This window comes from Oryctolagus cuniculus, chromosome 15 (genome assembly GCF_051225735.1).
Source record: "Oryctolagus cuniculus isolate XC-2025 breed Fujian yellow rabbit chromosome 15, ASM5122573v1, whole genome shotgun sequence".
In the NCBI taxonomy this organism is placed as follows: domain Eukaryota; kingdom Metazoa; phylum Chordata; class Mammalia; order Lagomorpha; family Leporidae; genus Oryctolagus; species Oryctolagus cuniculus.
Window position 1 is genome coordinate 33,743,445 of NC_142881.1, and position 20,746 is coordinate 33,764,190.

The 20,746-nt window shown below is 42.2% G+C and overlaps 1 protein-coding gene across 10 annotated transcripts in view; it reads right to left on the bottom strand.

Annotated features, from left to right (window-relative positions):
- The window catches only part of ENTPD1 (ectonucleoside triphosphate diphosphohydrolase 1), a 154,884-nt gene that overhangs the window by 65,480 nt on the left and 68,658 nt on the right, over positions 1 to 20,746 (bottom strand). For all 10 annotated transcript variants that reach the window (XM_089314656.1, XM_051824019.3, XM_070057495.2 and 7 more), the window contains exon 2: positions 17,232 to 17,359. In XM_089314656.1, the coding sequence (XP_089170782.1) occupies positions 17,232 to 17,297 (66 nt within the window). In that variant the 5' untranslated portion in view covers positions 17,298 to 17,359. The remainder of the gene's footprint in view (positions 1 to 17,231; positions 17,360 to 20,746) is intronic.

Here is a 20,746-nt window from a genome sequence, read left to right on the forward strand (position 1 = left end):
TAGTATCCCCCTGGGGCAGTTTCCCCCAAGGGTGACAACTCTCTTGACCTCTATCACCACAGGTCAGTTTTTCCTGGTTTTGAACCCCAGTAACTGGACACACAGTGGCTCTGCTTTACATCCAGTGTCCTTCACATCTATCAGATGCACTCAAACTGTGTTAACAGTTCACTTTTGCCCACTGCTGGAAGTATCTCATTATTTGCATATACTGTATTTTCATCTTCTGGTGGACATTTGGGTTGTTTCCAGGTGAGGGCTATTGGGAATATAGCTGCCATGAACACTCTTGTACATTTCATTTGGGGAATATAAGCTCTCATTTGTTTTAGACATTTACACAGGAGGAGAATGCCAAATGCCCACTTAAATTGATAAACATCTTTGGTTACCTTCCTAGGCTCAATAAGTATGTGTGTAGGGGGAAGGGTATGATTGATGATATCTGCCATGGATTTGGAAACAGAGTATGATGGCATGTGTACTTTTTTTTTTTTCTTAAGCATTCCTATCTTAGAGAGAAACATGGAGGAAAGTAAATGAGGAGGCAAAAGGAAGAGAAACACAAAGGAGGCACTTCCGGAAATGTAAGCCAACTACTTTGTGCCACTTTGTTGCACAATGGAGCTCTGGACCTCAAAGTATGCCCTGCCACTTGAAAAATATTTACCTATTTGTATGTTTCTTTAAAAGGCAGAGTGACAAAGAGAGAGGGAGAGACAATCTCCTATCCACTGGTTCACTCCCCAAATGACCACAACAGACCACAACAGGGCGGGACCAAGCTGAATCTAAGAGCCAGGAACTCCATCCAGGTCCCCCATGTTGGGGGCAGTGTCTCAAATACTTGGCCATCTGCTGCTGCTTTCCCAGGCGCATTAGCAAGGGAGCTGGACTGGAAACAGAGCAGATGGGACTTGAACTGGCACTCAGATATGGGATGCCAGCAGTAAGCAGTGACTTAACTCTCTACCTCATAATGCTGGCCACACTTGAAAACACACACACACACACACACACACACACACACACACACATACAGTCTTTAAAAAGTTGGTGGAAAATACATATTATGGGGAAAAAACTATGCATGGATTTTAAAATCCTTTTACACCGAAAGCAACTTATTTCAGTTATATCCATTTTCCAGTAACTTTTTGAAGTGTGTATGTGTGTTTGTGCACCCTCATAATCTTATCACAGAGAAAAGAGGACCAGAATGAGGATTTAAGAAATCTACAGGACCATTAGGAGCAGCTGAAAGTAGGGCCTACTGAGTTTCCAACTTGATTCCACTTCAGTACAGAGCAGGGAGTATCACTGTGCAGACCTCGTGAGGCGCCTTGACCCTAGGTAACCTCCGCGGTGCTCCCTGTCTTGTTTGGCACAGTGGGGATTCCCCCTAGTAACTAGTGCAGTGCTCTTAGAAAGAAAAGGCCCTGTATGCTTGCTTTGGACGCAGCAAGGAAGCAAGCTGCAGATTCCTCTGCAGCTAGGCTTGTAGTAAAAGGAATCCACGAAATCAACGGCTTAGGTGCTGCCCACTGTGGACACAGGGGACACTGACTGAAGTCTGCGGCCTTTGAACTCGTGGGAAACCTCGCAGGATAGAGAAAGCAGCTCAGGGATTATGCAGTAGAAAATTCTGTTGTTCCCTAGCAGGGCCCTAAGTTATTCGTGCCAGAGAAATGTTCCAACCACAACGGCATATGATGAAAGCTAGCAAGGCGGCGGCAGCAAGCGGCCTGTATCTGGAATCAGGACATTCTATTCTGTCTAACTTTGTTGACATGAAAGTCACTTTTCCAGGAGCGCCAAGGAACCTGCCTTGTTTCTATCAGCCTAGTTCTCTAAGGGCTTACATAGTGGGGTGGTTGATAAATCAAAGCTTTCACTACATTTTGTTTGGCAAGTGTTTGAGAAGGGGTAGAGCATACTGTAACGCTGGAGTTGAGGACATTTCCCCTTGTGTATACAGCACACTAGAACACTAACATGTCAAACGGCGCCAAACATTTGTCTTCTAAAATAGTTTGCAGAATAAAAAATTGGCATCGCTTACTGCTTGAGAGACAGATAAAGCTTGATTATCTGAAAGTTCTCAGATGGAACATTTGGGGAGTTTGCCTTTCATTGCTACAAGGTTTACCAGTGTCTGAGTGGCCAACATCTTTTATTTTCTTTCTACCACCGCAGCATTTTCCAATGCATATTTCAGAAATCGTGAGGCTGCAAGGATCTCAGCAAACATAGCTTTGCAGAAGCTTGAGGATGCTTGTACTCTTACCCCTTCCTGGGCCCATAAGCCCATTAAACAGTGAAGGCCTCAGCCAAGGCTGGCAATGGAAAAACATGATATTTTTCTTAGCTTGCATTTAAAACTTTCTAAAACCCTTGAAAGTATATCCTTTCTTTTAAAGAAAAAATCAAAGCTTTGTGTTGCAAGGAAGAGATCTGATATTCCCTTATGATTATTTCACTATTTTCCATATTAAGAGTACTAAAAGTTCCTAAAATATGAATTAGAAAATAAGAGACATTTAAGATTCCACATAGATATCACTGTTATTTTTCTTTATTTCCTTCCAATCTTTTCAAAAAACTATTTATTTACCCCACCACCACACACACACACAATTACAGAGTTAGTTTCCATCTTCTGGTTCACTCCCCAAATGCCCCCAACAGCTGGGACTAGTCTGGGGCCAAAGTGAGGAGCTGGGATTCAACCCAGGTCTCCCACATGAACAGCAAGGACTTCATTACTTGTTTCATCACTGCTGCCTCCCAGGGATTGTATTAACAGGAAGCTGGGGTCAGGTGCCAGAGTCAGAACAGGCCAGGCAGCCAGACATGGGGCACAGACATTTCAATTGCTCAGGTAAATACTCACCCCCGCCCCAGTGTCTTTTAATGCTTCCTTATAATATCATTTATATAGTTGTCATCTTAATGTATACACATGTTTGTCCTCAGCTAGTTTTTTATTAATATTTTAATTGTTCATATTGTTGGGGCACGTACAGTGGGATAAATTGATACAATAGATGTATATAACATGTAACAACCAAGTAAAATCACAGTAGTTATTATTTCCATCTCCTTAAACATTTTTTAGGGAGGGTGGGCATTTGGCACACAGCTGAGACACCCCTCGGGACACGAGCATCACAAGCTGGAGTGCCTGGGTTCAATTTCCAGTTTTGCTTCTAATTCCTGCTTCCTGCTAACGTGCACTGTGGGAAGCAGCAAATGATGGCTCAGGTTGTTTCCTGCCATCCATGCCATATCCCACAGGTTTTCAGATGTTTTGTTCACATATTCATATGGTTGTTTTGTTTTGTTTTGTTTTTTTGACAGGCAGAGTTAGACAGTGAGAGAGAGAGAGAGAGAAAGGTCTTCCTTTTCCGTTGGTTCACCCCTCAATGGCCGCTGTGGCTGGCGCGCTGCGCACCGCGCTGATCCGAAACAAGGAGCCAGGTGCTTCTCTAGGTCTCTCTCCCATGTGGGTGCAGGGCCCAAGCACTTGGGCCATCCTCCACTGCACTCCCTGGCCATAGCAGAGAGCTGGACTGGAAGAGGAGCAACCGGGACAGAATCCAGCGCCCCAACTGGGACTAGAACCCGGGGTGCTGGCGCCACAGGCGGAGGATTAGCCTAGTGAGCCATGGCACCGGTCCACATGTTCATATGTTTTAAGAAAATTTTTTTATCTTCCTTTTGATTTCTTCAATGACCCATTGTTCATTCAACAGCATGTTGTGGTCCATTCTCCATGTATTTGTCCGATTTCCAGTTTTGTTATTGATTTCTAGTTTTATTCCATTGTGATCAGAAAAGATATTTGCTATCACTTCAATCTTTTTTAAGTGTTAAGACTTGTTTCGTGGCTTAATACATGGTCTGTGCTAGACAATATTTCATGTGCTGAGGACAAGAATATGTATTCTGCAGCTGTTGAGTGAAATGTACTATAAATATATGTTAGGCTCATTTGGTCTACAGAACAGTTTAACTCTGATGTTTGTTGGATTTTTTGCCTGGGTGATCTGTTCATCACCACCTCGGTGACTGTCCATGAAAGTGGAATGTTGAAGTTCCCCACTACCATTGAATTGGATCCTATCTCTTCCTTTAGATCTAATAATGTTTGCTTTATAAAATCAGGTGATCTGGCATTAGATACATATAATTTACAATAATACCCTCTTGTTGAATTGATCCTTTGGTAATTCTGTAGTTTGCATAATTTTTGTCTTAAAGTTTATTTTGTCTGAGATAAATATAACTTAATCCCACTCATTCATGGTTTTCATTTGCAGTGAATATCTTTTCCTAACCTTTTGCTTCCAGTCTGTAAGTGTCTTTACTGGTAATGGAAATTTCTTGTGGGCAGCATATCTACATGCATATATTCAGCCAATTTGTTTTAATTAGGGAATTTAGTTTATTTACATTCAAGGTTATTACTGATTAGTAGAGATTTACTCCTGTCATGTTATCAAGTGTCTTTTGCTCATTTTAAATATCCCTTATTGTATTCATCCTCTTATTCATCGTTGTGGTTAGGGTAGGGATAGAGAATGCCTGGTCTGTGCCATGAAATCATTTGGTCTGGCCCTGCCGTAGCAACTGCAGCCAGGACTCAAAATTCAATAAATCTACAGTAGGCTAATTTTTAAGTTGATAATTTTGTGGGCCTGTGAATGTTATAAATATCCAAATAGCCTTAGGCACAAAAAAGAAGTTCCCCATCCTTGGTTTACTTGCATTTGTAAGGGTTGATCCTTTTCTATTGCTTTTTTTGTGCATCACTCTTCTATTGAGTTTTATGCTATCACGTCCTTTCATGATGGTAGCTATCTCTCTTTTTATTTTGAATGTAGGACTCCCTAAGGCACTTTTTTAAAATAAAAATATTTATTTATTTGAGATGTAGAGTTAGAGAGAGGCAGAGACAGAGAGACAGAGAGATACAGAGAGGTCTTCCATCTGCTGGTTGATTCTCCAAATGGTCACAATGGCTGGAGCTAGGCCAATCTGAAGCCAGGAGCCAGGAGATTCTTCTGGGTCTCCCACGTGGCTTCAGGGGCCCAAGAACTTGGGCCATCTTATCTCCCACAGCTTTCCCAGGCCATAGCAGAGAGCTGGATTGGAAGTGGAGCAGCAGGGACTTAAACAAGCACCCATATGGGATGCCAGCACTGCAGGTGTTGGCTTTACCCACTGTGCTACAGTGCCAGCCCCTTAAGTACTTTTGTAAGCCCTCTCTAGTGGCAATGAATTCCTTCAGTTTTTGTTTGTCTTGAAAGGCTTTATTTTCCTTCAATTTTTGATGAAAGCTTTGCTGGATCTAGTATTCTTGGTGGTTTTGTTTTGTTTATTTTTTTGTCTTTCTTTCAAAACTTCCATTCCTTTCTGGCCTATGTTTCTGTTGTAAAATCTACTGGGGGTTCCCTTAAATGTGGTTGGTGCTTTCCTCTTGTGGTTTTTAGGATTCTCTCCTTATCTTTTACTCTCGACAGTTTGTAACATGTTAAAGACTTTTTCTGGTCATGTCTATTTTGGAGCTTATGGACTTTCTGTACCTGGATGTCCACATAGTTCCCAAGATTACACAAGAATTCAGTTATTATCTGATTAAATAGGTTTTCTATTCCTTTACCCATTTCTTTTATTTTTTTTAATTAATTTTTTTGACAGGCAGAGCTAGACAGAGAGAGAGACAGAGACAAAGGTCTTCCTTCCGTTGGTTCACCCCCCAAATGGTCGCCATGGCCAGAAGCCAGGTGCTTCCTGCTGGTCTCCCATGCGGGTGAAGGGCCCAAGCAATTGGGCCATCTTCCACAGCCTTCCCGGGCCACAGCAGAGAGCTGGACTAGAAGAGAAGCAACCGGGACAGAACCGGCACCCCAACTGGGACTAGAACTCGGGGTGCTAGCACTGCAGGCGGAGGATTAGCCTAGTGAGCCGTGGCGCTGGCCAACCCATTTCTTCTCTTTCAGGGATCTCATAAATTCACATATTTTCCATTTAATGGCATCCCTAAGGTTGTGAGGCTGTCTCCACCAAAATTGTTTTTCTTCTGCTTTTTTTATCTGAGATATTTCAAAAGTTATGCCCTCAAGTTCAGATATTCTTTATTCTGCTTGATCTAGTCTATAGATGCTTTCAATTGTATTTTTTTTTAAGTTTTAAAATTTTTTGTGAGAAAACCAGAAAGAGAGAGCTCCTATCTGCTAGTTCACTCCCCAAATGCTCACAATGAGTGAGGCTGGGCTAGGGTCAAAGCCAGGAGATGGGGACTCAATCCAGGGCTCTCTAATGGGTGACAAAAATCCAGTTACTTTACCTGTCACTGTTTCCTCTCAAGGTCTGCTCTGGCAGGAAGCTGGAGTCAGGAACCAGAGCCAAGAATTAGACCCAGGCACTTTGGCATGGGTTAGAGCATCCTAACCACTAGGCCAAACATTCCCTCAATTGTTCTTTTTACTCAACTTACTGATCTGTTCATTTCCATCATTTGCTTGGCTCTTTTCCCAGTTCTCTACCTCTCTGCTGAATTTCTCATTCATGTCATGCATTTTTTTCCTAATTTCTTGAACTATTTTTTTTTTGCTTTCAAACTTTTATTTAATGAATATAAATTTCCAAAGTATTACTTTATCCATTTTAGTATTTTTTTTGTTCTAGTACCATTGGTTGAACTCTGTAATTAACACACAATTATTCTTAGGTGTTTAAATTTTAACTGAAAAGTGATCCCTGTTAGGAATTTGGAAAATATTATGCTGAGTGTAATAAGCCAATTCCAAAGGGACAAATACCACTTGTTCTCCTTGATAGGTGACAACTAACTGAGCACCAAAAAGGAAACCTGTTAAAGTGAAATGAACACTATGAGAAATGGTGACTTGATCAGCCCTTACCCTGAATGTTGATGAGCAACTTGATATGTTATCCCTCTTAATTTCTTGAACTATTTTCCTATATTCTCTCCTTTTTATTTTTATTTTTATTTTTTTGACAGGCAGAGTGGACAGTGAGAGAGAGACAGAGAGAAAGGTCTTCCTTTTTTTTTCCGTTGGTTCACCCTCCAATGGCCACCGCAGCCGGCACGCTGCGGACTGCGCACCGCGCTGATCCGATGGCAGGAGCCAGGTGCTTCTCCTGGTCTTCCCTGGGGTGCAGGGCCCAAGCACTTGGGCCATCCTCCACTGCACTCCCTGGCCACAGCAGAGAGCTGGCCTGGAAGAGGGGCAACCAGGACAGAATACAGCGCCCCAACCCAGACTAGAACCCAGTGTGCCGGCACCGCAAGGCGGAGGATTAGCCTAGTGAGCCGCGGCTCCAGCCATTTTCCTGTATTCTCTTGAATCTCATCTTCTCCCTTTTATTCTTTAGTTGGATTTACTGGATTATTAATGCCAACCACTGTTTTATTGTTTGCTTTTACATAAAATTTACCACTTTAGCCACATTAAGCGTACAGTTCTGTGGTATTAAGTACACTCACATTTGTGTACAACTATCACCACCCTCCACCTCCATGTGTTCTTGTTTTTAAAAATCAGATTTTAAGTCCAGTAGGGTAAAAATAATGCAGATATATTCCAAGAGTATTTGAGGTGGAAGACTGGAGAAAATTCTTCCAAATTCTCCATTAAAAGTTACGATTTTCGCCGGCGCCGTGGCTCAATAGGCTAATCCTCCACCTTGCGGCGCCGGCACACCGGGTTCTAGTCCCGGTTGGGGCGCCGGATTCTGTCCCGGTTGCCCCTCTTCCAGGCCAGCTCTCTGCTATGGCCAGGGAGTGCAGTGGAGGATGGCCCAGGTGCTTGGGCCCTGCACCCCATGGGAGACCAGGAAAAGCACCTGGCTCCTGGCTCCTGCCAGGATCAGCGCGGTGCGCCGGCTGCAGCGGCGGCCATTGGAGGGTGAACCAACGGCAAAAGGAAGACCTTTCTCTCTCTGTCTCTCTCTCTCACTGTCCACTCTGCCTGTAAAAAAAAAAAAAAAAAAAAAAAAAAAAAAAAAAAAAAAGTTACGATTTTCTTGTTATCTAAGAACAGCACTTGAATTCATTTTGCAAAAGCAGATGCAAGGGGAAAGGCCACGATCCTTTAGCAGCAGTTGAGAATCCTGCAGAGCACCAGCTCAGCAATCATAACCAGCTGACAGCTCAGTGTCTTGCCTAAGCATGGCGTCCTCAGTGAAGTGTGTTGACAGCAGGCCTCCACGGAGGGCTTCTGCTGTGCTGGGCACTCCGACCAGTGAGTCACTTCTATTATTCTATTTAATCCTCAGAACCACCCTCCACATTGCTACTATCTAATTTCCCATATAAGGAAACTGAGGCATAGAGAGAGGAATTTACTTGCCCAAAGTCTCAGCTGGAAAGTAACAGATGTGGGATTGAAATCAAAGCAGTCTGGCCCCTGATCCACATTCCATGGAAGTGACAGTTTTTAATAAAAGCATGTGGTTTAGTATTGGGCCAGTCCGATGCTCATGTGAGAGAGCTCCAACATGTGCCTAAATGCAGAATATTTACATTAAAAGGAATATGACAACTTGCTATGTGCCTCTATCCGGTGATGAGAAGAAAATTAAAGAAGTGAATGAAGAAGACCACAAAGCATACAGATATTTTTCCAGGGGAGACTTTGGTACAACCAATTACTCTTCAGTTGGTTAAGCCTATGTTTTTATAATGTGGCCATTGCCTATCCAGTACCTATAGGGAATGGTTCACAGGTTTCAGTAGCACAACAATGCCAGGCTGTCTCTTATACATAGATTCCCAGGCCTGGCATCCCGGAGGTTCTAACTGAAAAGGTTCTAAGGGTCAGAACAGGATCCAGGATCTCGAGAGGATCCTGTTGCAGGAATCTGCCTCCGACACTAACAAGCCCTGCTATCAGGCTGGCCCTATGCCCTTCACATGTAAAGAGAGAGCAGTTTTACTTGTTCAAGATGTTCACTCCATTCACTGAGTCAACAAAACATCTCGGAAGCAACTGCCCAAGTCAGATGCTGTTCTGGTTGTAATTTAACCTTTATTTTGTGATTATTTGATTAAGGATGATTTCCCCCACTATATACAAGCTCAATCAAGACTGGACTCCGGGAACAAGCATTTAACTTAGTGGTTCTCAAATAAATAAATAAATCTTTAAAAAAATAAATCTGGGGTTCAATCCCAGGTATTGTGAGTCCACGGCCCATGTTGCACTAGAGCAGGCAGAATAATTTACCCACAAGAGGACAAGGATCTGAGTCTGTGGGGAGCGAGACAGCTGAAAGTCTTTCCATGTCAGAAGTTGCACCAGGAGAGGTTTGTGGCCACCACCATCTTGAGACAGAAGTAGTTAGAGCTTTCTCTCAGCGTTGCTGTTCCACGGTATTCCACCCTGATAATAAAAGGGCCTTGAAAGATCTGGTCACATCTGGCCAACCTAAGTGATTTTAATATTATTTGCTTTCTTCACACAAGGAAAATACCTTAATTCTGGCCTCCTCTGCCTTGCCTACTCCATAGCAGGATCATCCTAGCTGGCTGACCTTCCTCTAACCTGCTCGCCAGCCTACAGGAATCTTAGGAACATAAACTGGCGTCACCCCCCTGTTTGGGATCCTTCAAAGCAGTGGTTCTCAATCATGAATGCTCATTACAATCAGATGGGAAGTTTATAAAACACACCCATTCCCCACCCCCAGACTGATCTAATTGACCCTGGGTGTGACCTAGACTAGCACAATTGAAAAGCTCCCATGTGCCTCTTATACAGAACCAAGTGTGAGCACCACGGCAGTTGAATGAATGCACACTCCTGAGCCAGGCACACTAAGCTCAGACTTGGAGCTCCTCTCCTACAACTCTTCCCAGCCTACATGGTCAAAAATCCACCGCTATTCACTGCTTCTGATTCACCAGAGACTGACTGCAGTTTCAAGTTGCCACTCTTTAATACACAGTATGACCTTTGTTTGCAATATGTCCTACCAGACCTTGCAGCAAACACTTTACTGTTCCTTAAGATGTGGCTCCAAGGCCACCTCCTCCATGAAGTCTTCATGTGATCAGACCCAGTGGCTCCTTTCTCTAGGCTTTCATAGCACTGTCTACCTATCTCTTTATTATAAGACTCTGTTGTACTGAAACTATTCGTACAAAACTACTCTCACCCCACACAAAGCAATAGGTGCAATGATACTTCAGATATCTCTTGTGGCTGCTTCACATCTTCCTGGCCACCTTTTTACTTGAGTCCCAGCAGTATCTCCTAGCATACTCCCAGCAGTATCTCCTGGCATACTCCCAGCAGTATCTCCTAGTATACTCCCAGCAGTATCTCCTGGCATACTCCCAGCAGTATCTCCTAGTATACTCCCAGCAGTATCTCCTAGTATACTCCCAGCAGTATCTCCTAGCATGCTCCCAGGAGTATCTCCTAGTATACTCCCAGCAGTATCTCCTAGTATGCTCCCAGCAGTATCTCCTAGTATACTCCCAGGAGTATCTCCTAGCATGCTCCCAGGAGTATCTCCTAGTATGCTCCCAGCAGTATCTCCTAGTATACTCCCAAGAGTATCTCCTAGCATACTCCCAGCAGTATCTCCTAGTGTACTCCCAGCAGTATCTCCTAGCATACTCCCAGCAGTATCTCCTAGCATACTCCCAGCAGTATCTCCTAGTATACTCCCAGGAGTATCTCCTGGCATACTCCCAGCAGTATCTCCTAGTATACTCCCAGCAGTATCTCCTAGTATACTCCCAGGAGTATTTCCTAGCATGCTCCCAGGAGTATCTCCTAGTATACTCCCAGCAGTATCTCCTAGTATGCTCCCAGCAGTATCTCCTAGCATACTCCCAGCAGTATCTCCTGGCATACTCCCAGGAGTATCTCCTAGTATACTCCCAAGAGTATCTCCTAGCATACTCCCAGCAGTATCTCCTAGTGTACTCCCAGCAGTATCTCCTAGCATACTCCCAGCAGTATCTCCTAGCATACTCCCAGCAGTATCTCCTAGTATACTCCCAGCAGTATCTACTTCTACTAGGAAGCTTCTGTCCTACTTCCTAGTAGGTCACCTGTGGTACCCACACAGCCCCTCTGACATATGCACAAACCTACTAATTTACCCCTGGAAGGAGCAATTCTTGACCAACAGTGGTTGAGAACCAGGGGGATAAAGCTCCAGGGTAAACAGTCCTGAAGTTAATTTTCCACAGCTCTTCATAGGGATGAAGCCTCAGTTGCCCAATACAGTGATTTGTTCCTGCCTCCCTCTTTGGGTGGCTTTTCCCTCCCTGTGTTTCCTTGGGATCATTTCCCAAAATAAACATCCTGCATGTATTTACTGTTATTATGATGTGTTGTTTGGAAAAACTCACTAAGACAAATGGAAAAAAATGTTATTAGCTTTTTGGTCAGAAAACTCAGTTCTAGTCTTAGCACCACCTCCACCCTGGGCAAGAGAATGCCTAAGAGTTTTGTTTTGCTGTTTATAAAATGGGGATCCTTTCGTTCCTCACAGCATTCATAGAAAGAAACAATAAAAATTTGTGTGGAAATTATTCATAAGCTAAAACACAAGATGGTCTTATCATTATACTTTGCAATATCATTATACTCTTCAATATTTCAATGACGCAATTCCTCAGGACTCAGTCCTTGACCCTCTTCTCTTCTCAGAAAGATGTTCCTCTTTAAGATGATCTCATTCCTTCCAAAGGCTGCAAGGCATCAGTGCCATCAGAGACAAATCCTTCATCCAGATCTCTGACTAAGTAGTCAATAGCCAGCTGCTGAGCACTTGAAGTGAGACTAGTCTAAACTGAGATGTGCTGTCAGTTAGAAAATACACTGGAATCTGAAGTTAGCATGAAAAAAGAATGTAAATACTTCATTAATAATTCTGCACTTTGGTGAAATATTCAAATAAGATTTTGATGTATTAGATTACATAAAATATAGTCTTAAAAATAATTTAGCTTCTTTCCTTCTACTTTTTAAACATGTGGTTCTTGGAAAACTTAAAATGCAGCTTAGCTTGCATTATATGTTTGCTGGGCAGTGTATGTAGATGTCTGCCCAGAAAACAGAGGTCCAGGTTTGTATCCAACTGCTTCCTTGACATTTCCCTCAGATGTCCAACAGTCAAAAACATTCTTCAACAACGGAACTCAAGGTGCTGGTGCTGTGGCACAGAAGGTTAAGCTGTAGCATGCAGTATCCCATATCAGAGTGTCAGTTCAAGTCTTAGCTGTTCTGCTTCCAATCCAGCATTTCCACTAATGTACCTGGGAAGGCAGCAGAAGATGGCCTAAGCGCTTGGGCCTCCACCACTTATGTGGGAGATCAGGATGGAGCTCCTGGCCCCTGGGTTTATCCTGGCCCAGACCTGGCTGTTGTGGCCATTTAGGGAGTAAAGATTTATCTGTCCCTCACTCCTTCCCTCTCTATCTCTTCCTCTTTTTCTCGTTCACTTTGCCTTTTAAGTAAATAATTTCTTAAGATTTATTTTATTTATTTATTTGAAAGGCAGAGTTACAGAGAGGCAGAAGGAGATTGAGAGAGAGAGAGAGAGAGAGAGAGAGAGAGGTCATCATCTTTGGTTCACTCTCCAAATGGCCACAATGGCTAGAGCTGGGCCAATCTGAAGCCAGGAGCCAGGAGCTTCTTCTGGGTTTCCCACATGGATGCAGGGGCTCAAAGACTTGGGCCATCTCCCACAGCATTCCCAGGCCATAGCAGAGAGCTGGATGGAAGTGCAGCAGCAGGGACTCATACCAGCACCCACATGGGATGCCAGCACTGCAGGCGGCAGCTTTACCCATTATGCCACAGTGCCAGCCCCTTAAGTAAATAATTTTTAAAAATTAAACTTTATTCCTTTTAGTATTTTTTTGTTCTACTTAATACTATTGGTTGAACTCTGTAATTAACACACAATTATTCTTAGGTGTTTAAAGTTAACTTAAAAGTGATGTCTGTTAAATATAAAAGTGGGAATAAGAGAGGGAAGAGATGTACAATTTGGGACATGCTCAAGCTGACTTGCCCCAAGTGGTGGAGTTAGAAATGTGCCAGGGGATTCCAATCCAATCCCATCAAGGTGGCATGTACCAATGCCATCTCACTAGTCCAAGTGATCAATTTCAGGTCACAATAGATCATAATGATAGGTCTAAGAGTCAAAGGGATCACATAAACAAGACTAGTGTCTGCAAATACTAACTGATAGAATAAAAAAGGGAGAGAACGATCCAACGTGGGAAGCGGGATACACAGCAGACTCATAGAATGGCAGATGTCCTAAACAGCACTGGCCTCAGAATCAGCCCTTAAGGCATTCAGATATGGCTGAAGAGCCTATGAGAATAGTTTAGGCATGGAAAGCCAAGACACTCTGGCAAAAAAAAAAAACCTAAATGAAGATCTCTGCGAGTGAGATCCCAGTGGAAAGAATGGGCCATCAAAGAAGGAGATACCTTTCTCTGAAGGAAGGAGAGAACTTCCACTTTGACTATGACCTTGTCAAAATAAGATCAAAGTTGGCAAGCTCAGGGGGCTTCCATGGCCTTGGCAACTCATGACTAGAGCCTGGGGAGATTGCTGACGCCTTAAACAAGAGTATCAATTTGTTAAGTCAACAACAGGAGTCACTGTGCACTTACTCCTCATATAGGATCTCTGTCCTTAATGTGTAGTTCAATGTGAATTAATAATATGACTAGTGCTCAAACAGTATTTGGCAATTTGTGTTCTGTGTGGGGGCAAACTGATGAAATCTTTACTTAATATATACTAAATTGATCTTCTGAATATAAAGATAATTGAAAATAAATCTTGATGTGAATGAAATGGGAGAGGGAGCAGGAGATGGGAGGGTTGCGGGTGGGAGGGAAGCTATGGGGGGGGGAAGCCATTGTAATCCATAAACTATACTTTGGAAATTTATATCTACTAAATAAAAGTTAAAAAAAAAAAATTGAACTCCTCCTACATCTGCTCTCAATCTCTCCTGATACTGGAGCCAGAGTGATCTTTGCAAAATACAAAGCTGATCATGTCACCAGCTTCCTATTTCAGGATTACAATTAAATCCTCAACTTGACTTGCAGGGCTGTTATTGCACCACTTACTATACCAACTTTATCCAACATGTGGTCCACTCCTGCTCTCCAGGCACTTCTGGGAGGTATCCAGCTACTTCCTGTTTTGAGACTCTCACACTTACTTTCTTTTTATCTAAAATACTCTTTAACTATCTTTCCCCAGCTAACTTTAGTCATCCTTCAGACATTATTATTGATGTCATTTTTTGCAGGGAAAACTTGCCTGGTCTCCAAAACTTTGATTCCATGGTACTTTATCACAATCAAAAAGATTTGTTTAACTGTTGAACATATTTTCTGCTCATGATAGTAAGCTCTTGGGGCCAGTGCTGTGGTGCAGCAGGTTAGAGCCCCAGCCTGCAGCACCAGCTCCCATATGGGCACCAGTTTGAGTCCTGGCTGTTCCACTTCCAATCCTGCTCGCTTCTAACATGCCTGGGAGAACAGCAGAGGATGGCCCAAGACCTTGGGCCCCTTTACCCATGTGGGATACCCAGAAGAAGCTCTTGGTTCCTGGCTTTGGATTGGCTCAGCTCTGGCTGTTGCTGCCATTTGAAGAGTGAACCAGCAGATAGAAGACTACTCCCTCTCTCTGTCTTTACATCTTTCTGAAACTCTTTCAAATAAAAAAATAAATTTTTAAAAAAAGATAGCAAGCTAAATCATATCTGTATTGTTTCCCAACTAGAGCCTAACACACACTTATAATTATTTTTGTATACATTTATGAACAAAGAACTGTGAGTGCAGTATGATTACAGAGTGATGACATTACGTGTTTTTAAAACAAACATGCTAGGTGCAAATATCCAAATAAGTTATCTCTTATTTCTAAAAATTATTTATTTTTATCTGAAAGGCAAAGAGACATAGACAGAGAGACACATGCAAAGACAGACAGAGATCTTCCAATAATGGTTCACTCCCCAAATGCCTGAAATAGCCATCAGGGCCATGCCAGTGCCAGAAGCCAAGAACTCAATATGGGTCTCCCACGTGGGTGACAGGGACCTAAGTACTTAAACCATCATCTGCTGCTGTTTGGGGTATACATTAGCAGGAAGCTGGATCTGAAGTAGGGGTGGGACCCAAAACCAGGGGCTCCGACACCAGATGCACACATCCCAAACAGTGTCCTAACCACTGTGCCAAATACCCACCCCGTGTTAGAAGCAAATGCCCACAGTCAGTGTCAAAAGCAGATAGGGTTGGCCCTCCATATCTATGGGTTCTACAACCAACCACAAGGTGAAAATATACAGAAGAAGCCTCTATCTTGTATTGAACATGTACACTCTTTTTCTTGTCATGATTCCCTAATAATGCAGTATAACATCTGTTGACAAGCCATTTACATTGTAATGGATGACCTGAAGTGTAAATATAAAAATAAGGGACTTGAGTATCTATACATTTTTGGTACCCAGAGGTGAGTTCCTAGAATCAATCTCCCATGGATAACAGAGACAACTACACACATATTCCAACAAACTACTCAGTAATAGTTCGGTAGCCCACAATAATTTGGGATAATCTTGGTATTAATTTACAGATTGCACAAGGAAAAGTCTCAGGGTGAGTGTTGTAGTGCAGTGGTTAAGCCACCACTTGAAACACAGCTGCATCCATATCAGAGTGCCCCATTTGAGTTCTGGCTACTCGACTTCTGATCCACCTTCCTGCTAATGTACCTGTGAGGTAGCAGATGATAACCCAAGTACTTGAGTTCTTGCCATTTGCATGGGAGACCCTGATGGAGCTCCTGGCTCCTGGCTTCAGTCTAGCCTAGCCCTAGCTATCGCTAGCATTTGGGTAATGAACCAGTGAATGAAAGATCTCTCTCTTTCTCTCCCTTTCTCTCTCTCTCTCTGCCTCTCCATCCCTTCCTCCCTCCATCTTTCTTTCCCTCCCTTCCCTTCACCCCTCCTTCCCACCATGTCACTCTGCCTTTCAAATAAATAAATCTTCATTAAAAGGTCTAATTATTTCGTTACCTTTTAGATTTTAAAAATGTTTTATAATATATTCTATTCATTAAACTTAGTTTTGAATTATTTCAGAAGTATTACCTAAGAGTATTCATTGAAGTAGTAATTTCCAACAGAACTTCCTGCAGCAATAGGAATTTTCTATGTTTGCACTGACCAGTATAGCAGCCATCAGCTACATGTGGCTCTTGAATTCTTAAACTGTAGTTATGTACAACTGAGGGAAAATTGTTTAATTTTATTTAATTTTAATTAGCATAAGTTGAAAGATAATATAACTAGTGGTCAAGTTGAATAGCACAGCTTACAGCCATCATAAGAAGACAAGTTCCTAAAATCTTCTGCCCCTAATACAACCATATGCCAAGAATCTTATTAAAACTACTGCATGACCTCAACAAACAGCTGGTTTTCATATATTAAAGTTATTTTTGTATAAAACAAATTAGTGATATTACCATAAAGATACACTTTAAATGCCAGTGGCTACTTTTCAAATATTCATAGCTTTTATTTAAGAATGCCAAAGACCTTGTTCCATTTTGTCAGGCCACAATAGAAGCACAACAGATTTGAAGAAGACTATTATGAACAAGTGAAGGTCATCCATGACCACAAATATTCACTGGAAACAGAGAGCTCAAATCTGTAATGGATTTTGCCTCCTAGGCAGTCTCTCTCTCTCTCTCTCCAGTGATGCAATACTGACCAACATGTAAAAAGGTCAAATCAAGAAGGCAATCATGTACTTTAAACAAAGAGCGGAATCATGAGGCTTCAATTGTGAGTGAAGTTTTGCCAAGAGAACCAACATCATTCAACATCAGAAGGCAAGGGACCATTAACAATGAGCTAGGTCAGTCTTCTTTCTTGACAAAGGGGTTGCTGTACACAACTCCATTGGGTTGAACTTGGTGTGACAAAAGAAGCCTATGTAACACCCACGCCTCTGCTCTATAGCAACTGATTTGGGTAGGTGGCAAAAAGTTCAGAGACCTGGCACATGCATCTGTATTTTCAAGCTCATAGCTCATCATGCGCAAATACAAGAGAAATTCCTCCTGTATGCTTTTATTTACCCTAACATACATACACACACATACAGAAATTTGACTTACCTTAACATTTTCTGGCAAAGGTCTGTGCTGGGACATCCCCACAGCAATCAAAGCTACTACGGCCATGATAGAGGAGAAGCCAAGAATGGCCAGAATATTTTTGTGGCAAAATTTCTTAAATTCAGAACCTAAAACCCAAAGAAAAAGAAAATATCAACAAAAAGTCAACACTTATTTCCTTCCCCTTTCTGATTGGCCTTGTGATGGCTTTCTGGAGATATCAGAATCAGATAAAAGTCCATCTCTATCCATGAACATTTGCCAAGTAATTGGGAAATAATTCAAAACAAAAAGATCTATTTGTACTACACTGAAGGAGAAAGTTGATTTGGTGGCTATGGCAAGAATAATGGACAAAACCAGGTTAGTGATCAGCTGTGAAAAGATGAGAGGGAATAGTTTCAAACTGGCAGTTCGTTTAACAGGTCATATAGATTTATCAATACAAGTAAACAAAAAAGCAACAACAAATAAACAGGGGCAGTCTTCCTCATTTTAAAATCTACCATAAAAGGTTTATGATGTTTTAGAAAATTTAACAATATATCAGCCAACATCCAATTTCACCACTCCTGATATTTCCTGGTTTAGCATGCACTTTGCATTTCAACCACACTTACTTGGTAAACATTAGTAATAGCTCAGAAATTTTTTAACATTTCAGTTCATGATTCACATTATCTTATCTCTTCTGTTTGTAGTCTCACCCTGTCCTGGGACATAAAAAAGTTCCAACAAGGAACCAGGCATTTAGCCTAGCAGTTAAGATGTCAAATCTGTTATGAGAGTGTCTGGGTTCAATTTCTGGTTCTGGTTCCTGACTCTACTTCCCACCAGTGCAGACCCTAGGAGGGAGCAGTGATGGTATAAGTCACTGGATTCCTGCCACCCAGGAAGACTTGGATTGCACTCTCAGCTCGTAGCTCCAGCCACAGACATTACAGGCATCTGGGGAGTGAACCACGGGATGGGCATGCTCTCACTCCTTTCTCTCTCTCCTCCTCCTCCTCTCAAATATTTTTTAAATGTTCTAACAGCAAAATTATATAAAAGTTATTTTGACAGATCACAAAAAATAAATCCTACAAAGCAATTTAATAGGAAACTATTGCACCATTTTTTCCCTTTCTGGTAGCTCAACCTTTTCCCCTCTCAACTCCCCTACACTGTCCTAGGTTTTGTAAGAAGAAGAATAGAATAGCACAATAAAGAAGTATATGAAACTTACTTGGGTTTCCAAAATTGTGATTTTTCTTTTTTTGACAGGCAGAGTTAGACAGTGAGAGAGAGAGAGAGAGAGAGAGAAAGGTCTTCCTTTTGCCGTTGGTTCACCCCCCAAGTGGCCGCTACAGTTGGCGCATTGAGGCCGCCGTGCTGCGCCCATCCAAAGCCAGGAGCCAGGTGCTTCCTCCTGGTCTCCCATGTGGGTGCAAGGCCCAAGGACCTAGGCCATCCTCCACTGCACTCCCGGGCCATAGCAGAGAGCTGGACTGGAAGAAGAGCAACAGGGACAGGATCCGGCGCCCCAACTGGGACTAGAACCTGGGGTGCCAGCGCCGCAGGCAGAGGATTAGCCTAGTGAGCCATGGCGCCGGCTCAAAATTGTGATATTAACAAACACAGCTCTAACAAGCATGTGCTTTGGATGAACAATTATAAATACAATAGCCAAGAACAGCACATTGTGGTAGGTTTTGAATTTTGAATTATATTACTTTCTTGAGCCATTCAAAAAGGGCTACCAATTTCATTCTGTTGTTTTCCTAAATATGAAATTTCAATTTTTCTATCTCATTTTCCTTCCACATCTCCTCTTGGCATCTAGGTTACTACAATTGAAAAATACCACAGGGTCCCTTCTCTCTGGAGTTGACAACCCAGTTAGAGAGACGGATAAACCAGAAAAGAAGTACATAAACAGATATTAGGTCATGGTAAGTGCCAAGAAGAAATTAAAACCAAGGAATGTGATAAAGGGACTTGCAGTAGAAGTTGAGGTAGAAAAGCGATTACCTCGAGGGCTAAGAAAGTCTGAGATGACATTTGAGTTGGTATCTCACCAGCTATGAGAAGGAATAAGAGCATTCCAGAAGAAGGAACAGAAACTGCTAAAGTCCTGAGGTAGGAACCAGCTTGTTGTGACTGTAATTATTTCCTCCTTCCGTAGTGAGAATATTCACTATAATCAATGAACAATCTAATGCACATTTTCCCACAGTTGCCCAGCTTTCACGATATCCACAGTATGAGAATACATTCAAATCTTGCTTCATATTCTTGTTTCCTATTAAAGATGTGATAAGGGACAGGCATTTAGTGCAGTAGCTAAGATGCTGCTTTGGCTAACCTCATCCATACCAGAGCATTTGGGTTCAGACCCCTGCTCTATTTCCAATTCCAACTTCCTGTTCACACACACCCTGGGAGGACCACTCAAGTTGTTGCGTCCCTGGCACCCACATGTGAGACCTTGACTGAGTTCCTGTGTACTGACTTCATCTGACCCAGCCCCAATTGTTGCAGGCATTTGGGGAGTGAACCAGTAGAATGGAAATCTGTCACTATGCGTTTCTGTCTTTCCAAATAAATAAATTTCAAAAAAAAATTATTTAAAAAAGTATGATAAGAAAGAACTTAAGTTAGCGAGGAAGCTTAAAATTTTCCATATATTCTTAACTATTGGTTTGACAAAGGTAAAAAAAAAATGTTATGCCAAAAACAAAGCTGGAGGCATCACAATACCAGATTTCAGGACATACTACAGGGCAGTTGTTATCAAAAGAGCATGGAACTGGTACAGAAACAGATGGATAGACCAATGGAACAGAATAGAAACACCAGAAATCAACCCAAACATCTACAGCCAACTTATATTTGATCAAGGATCTAAAACCAATTCCTGGAGCAAGGACAGTCTATTTAATAGGTGGTGCTGGGAAAACTGGATTTCCATGTGCAGAAGCATGAAGCAAGACCCCTACCTTACATCTTACACAAAAATCCACTCAATATGGATTAAAGACTTAAATCTACGACCCGACACCAACAAATTGTTAGAGAACTTTGGAGAAACCCTGCAAGATATAGGCACAGGCAAAGACTTCTTGGAAAATACCCCAGAAGCACAGGCAGTCAAAGCCAAAATTAACAATTGGGATTGCGTCAAATTGAGAAGTTTCTGTACTGCAAAAGAAACAGTCAGGAAAGTGAAGAGGCAACCGACAGAATGGGAAAAAATATTTGCAAACTACACAACAGACAAAGGATTAATAACCAGAATCTACAAAGAGATCAAAAAACTCCACATCAACAAAACAAACAACCCACTTAAAAGATGGGCCAAGAACCTCAATAGACATTTTTCAAAAGAGGAAATCCAAATGGCCAACAGACACATGAAAAAATGTTCAAGATCACTAGCAATCAGGGAAATGCAAATCAAAACCACAATGAGGTTTCACCTCACCCCGGTTAGAATGGCTCACATACAGAAATCTACCAACAACAGATGCTGG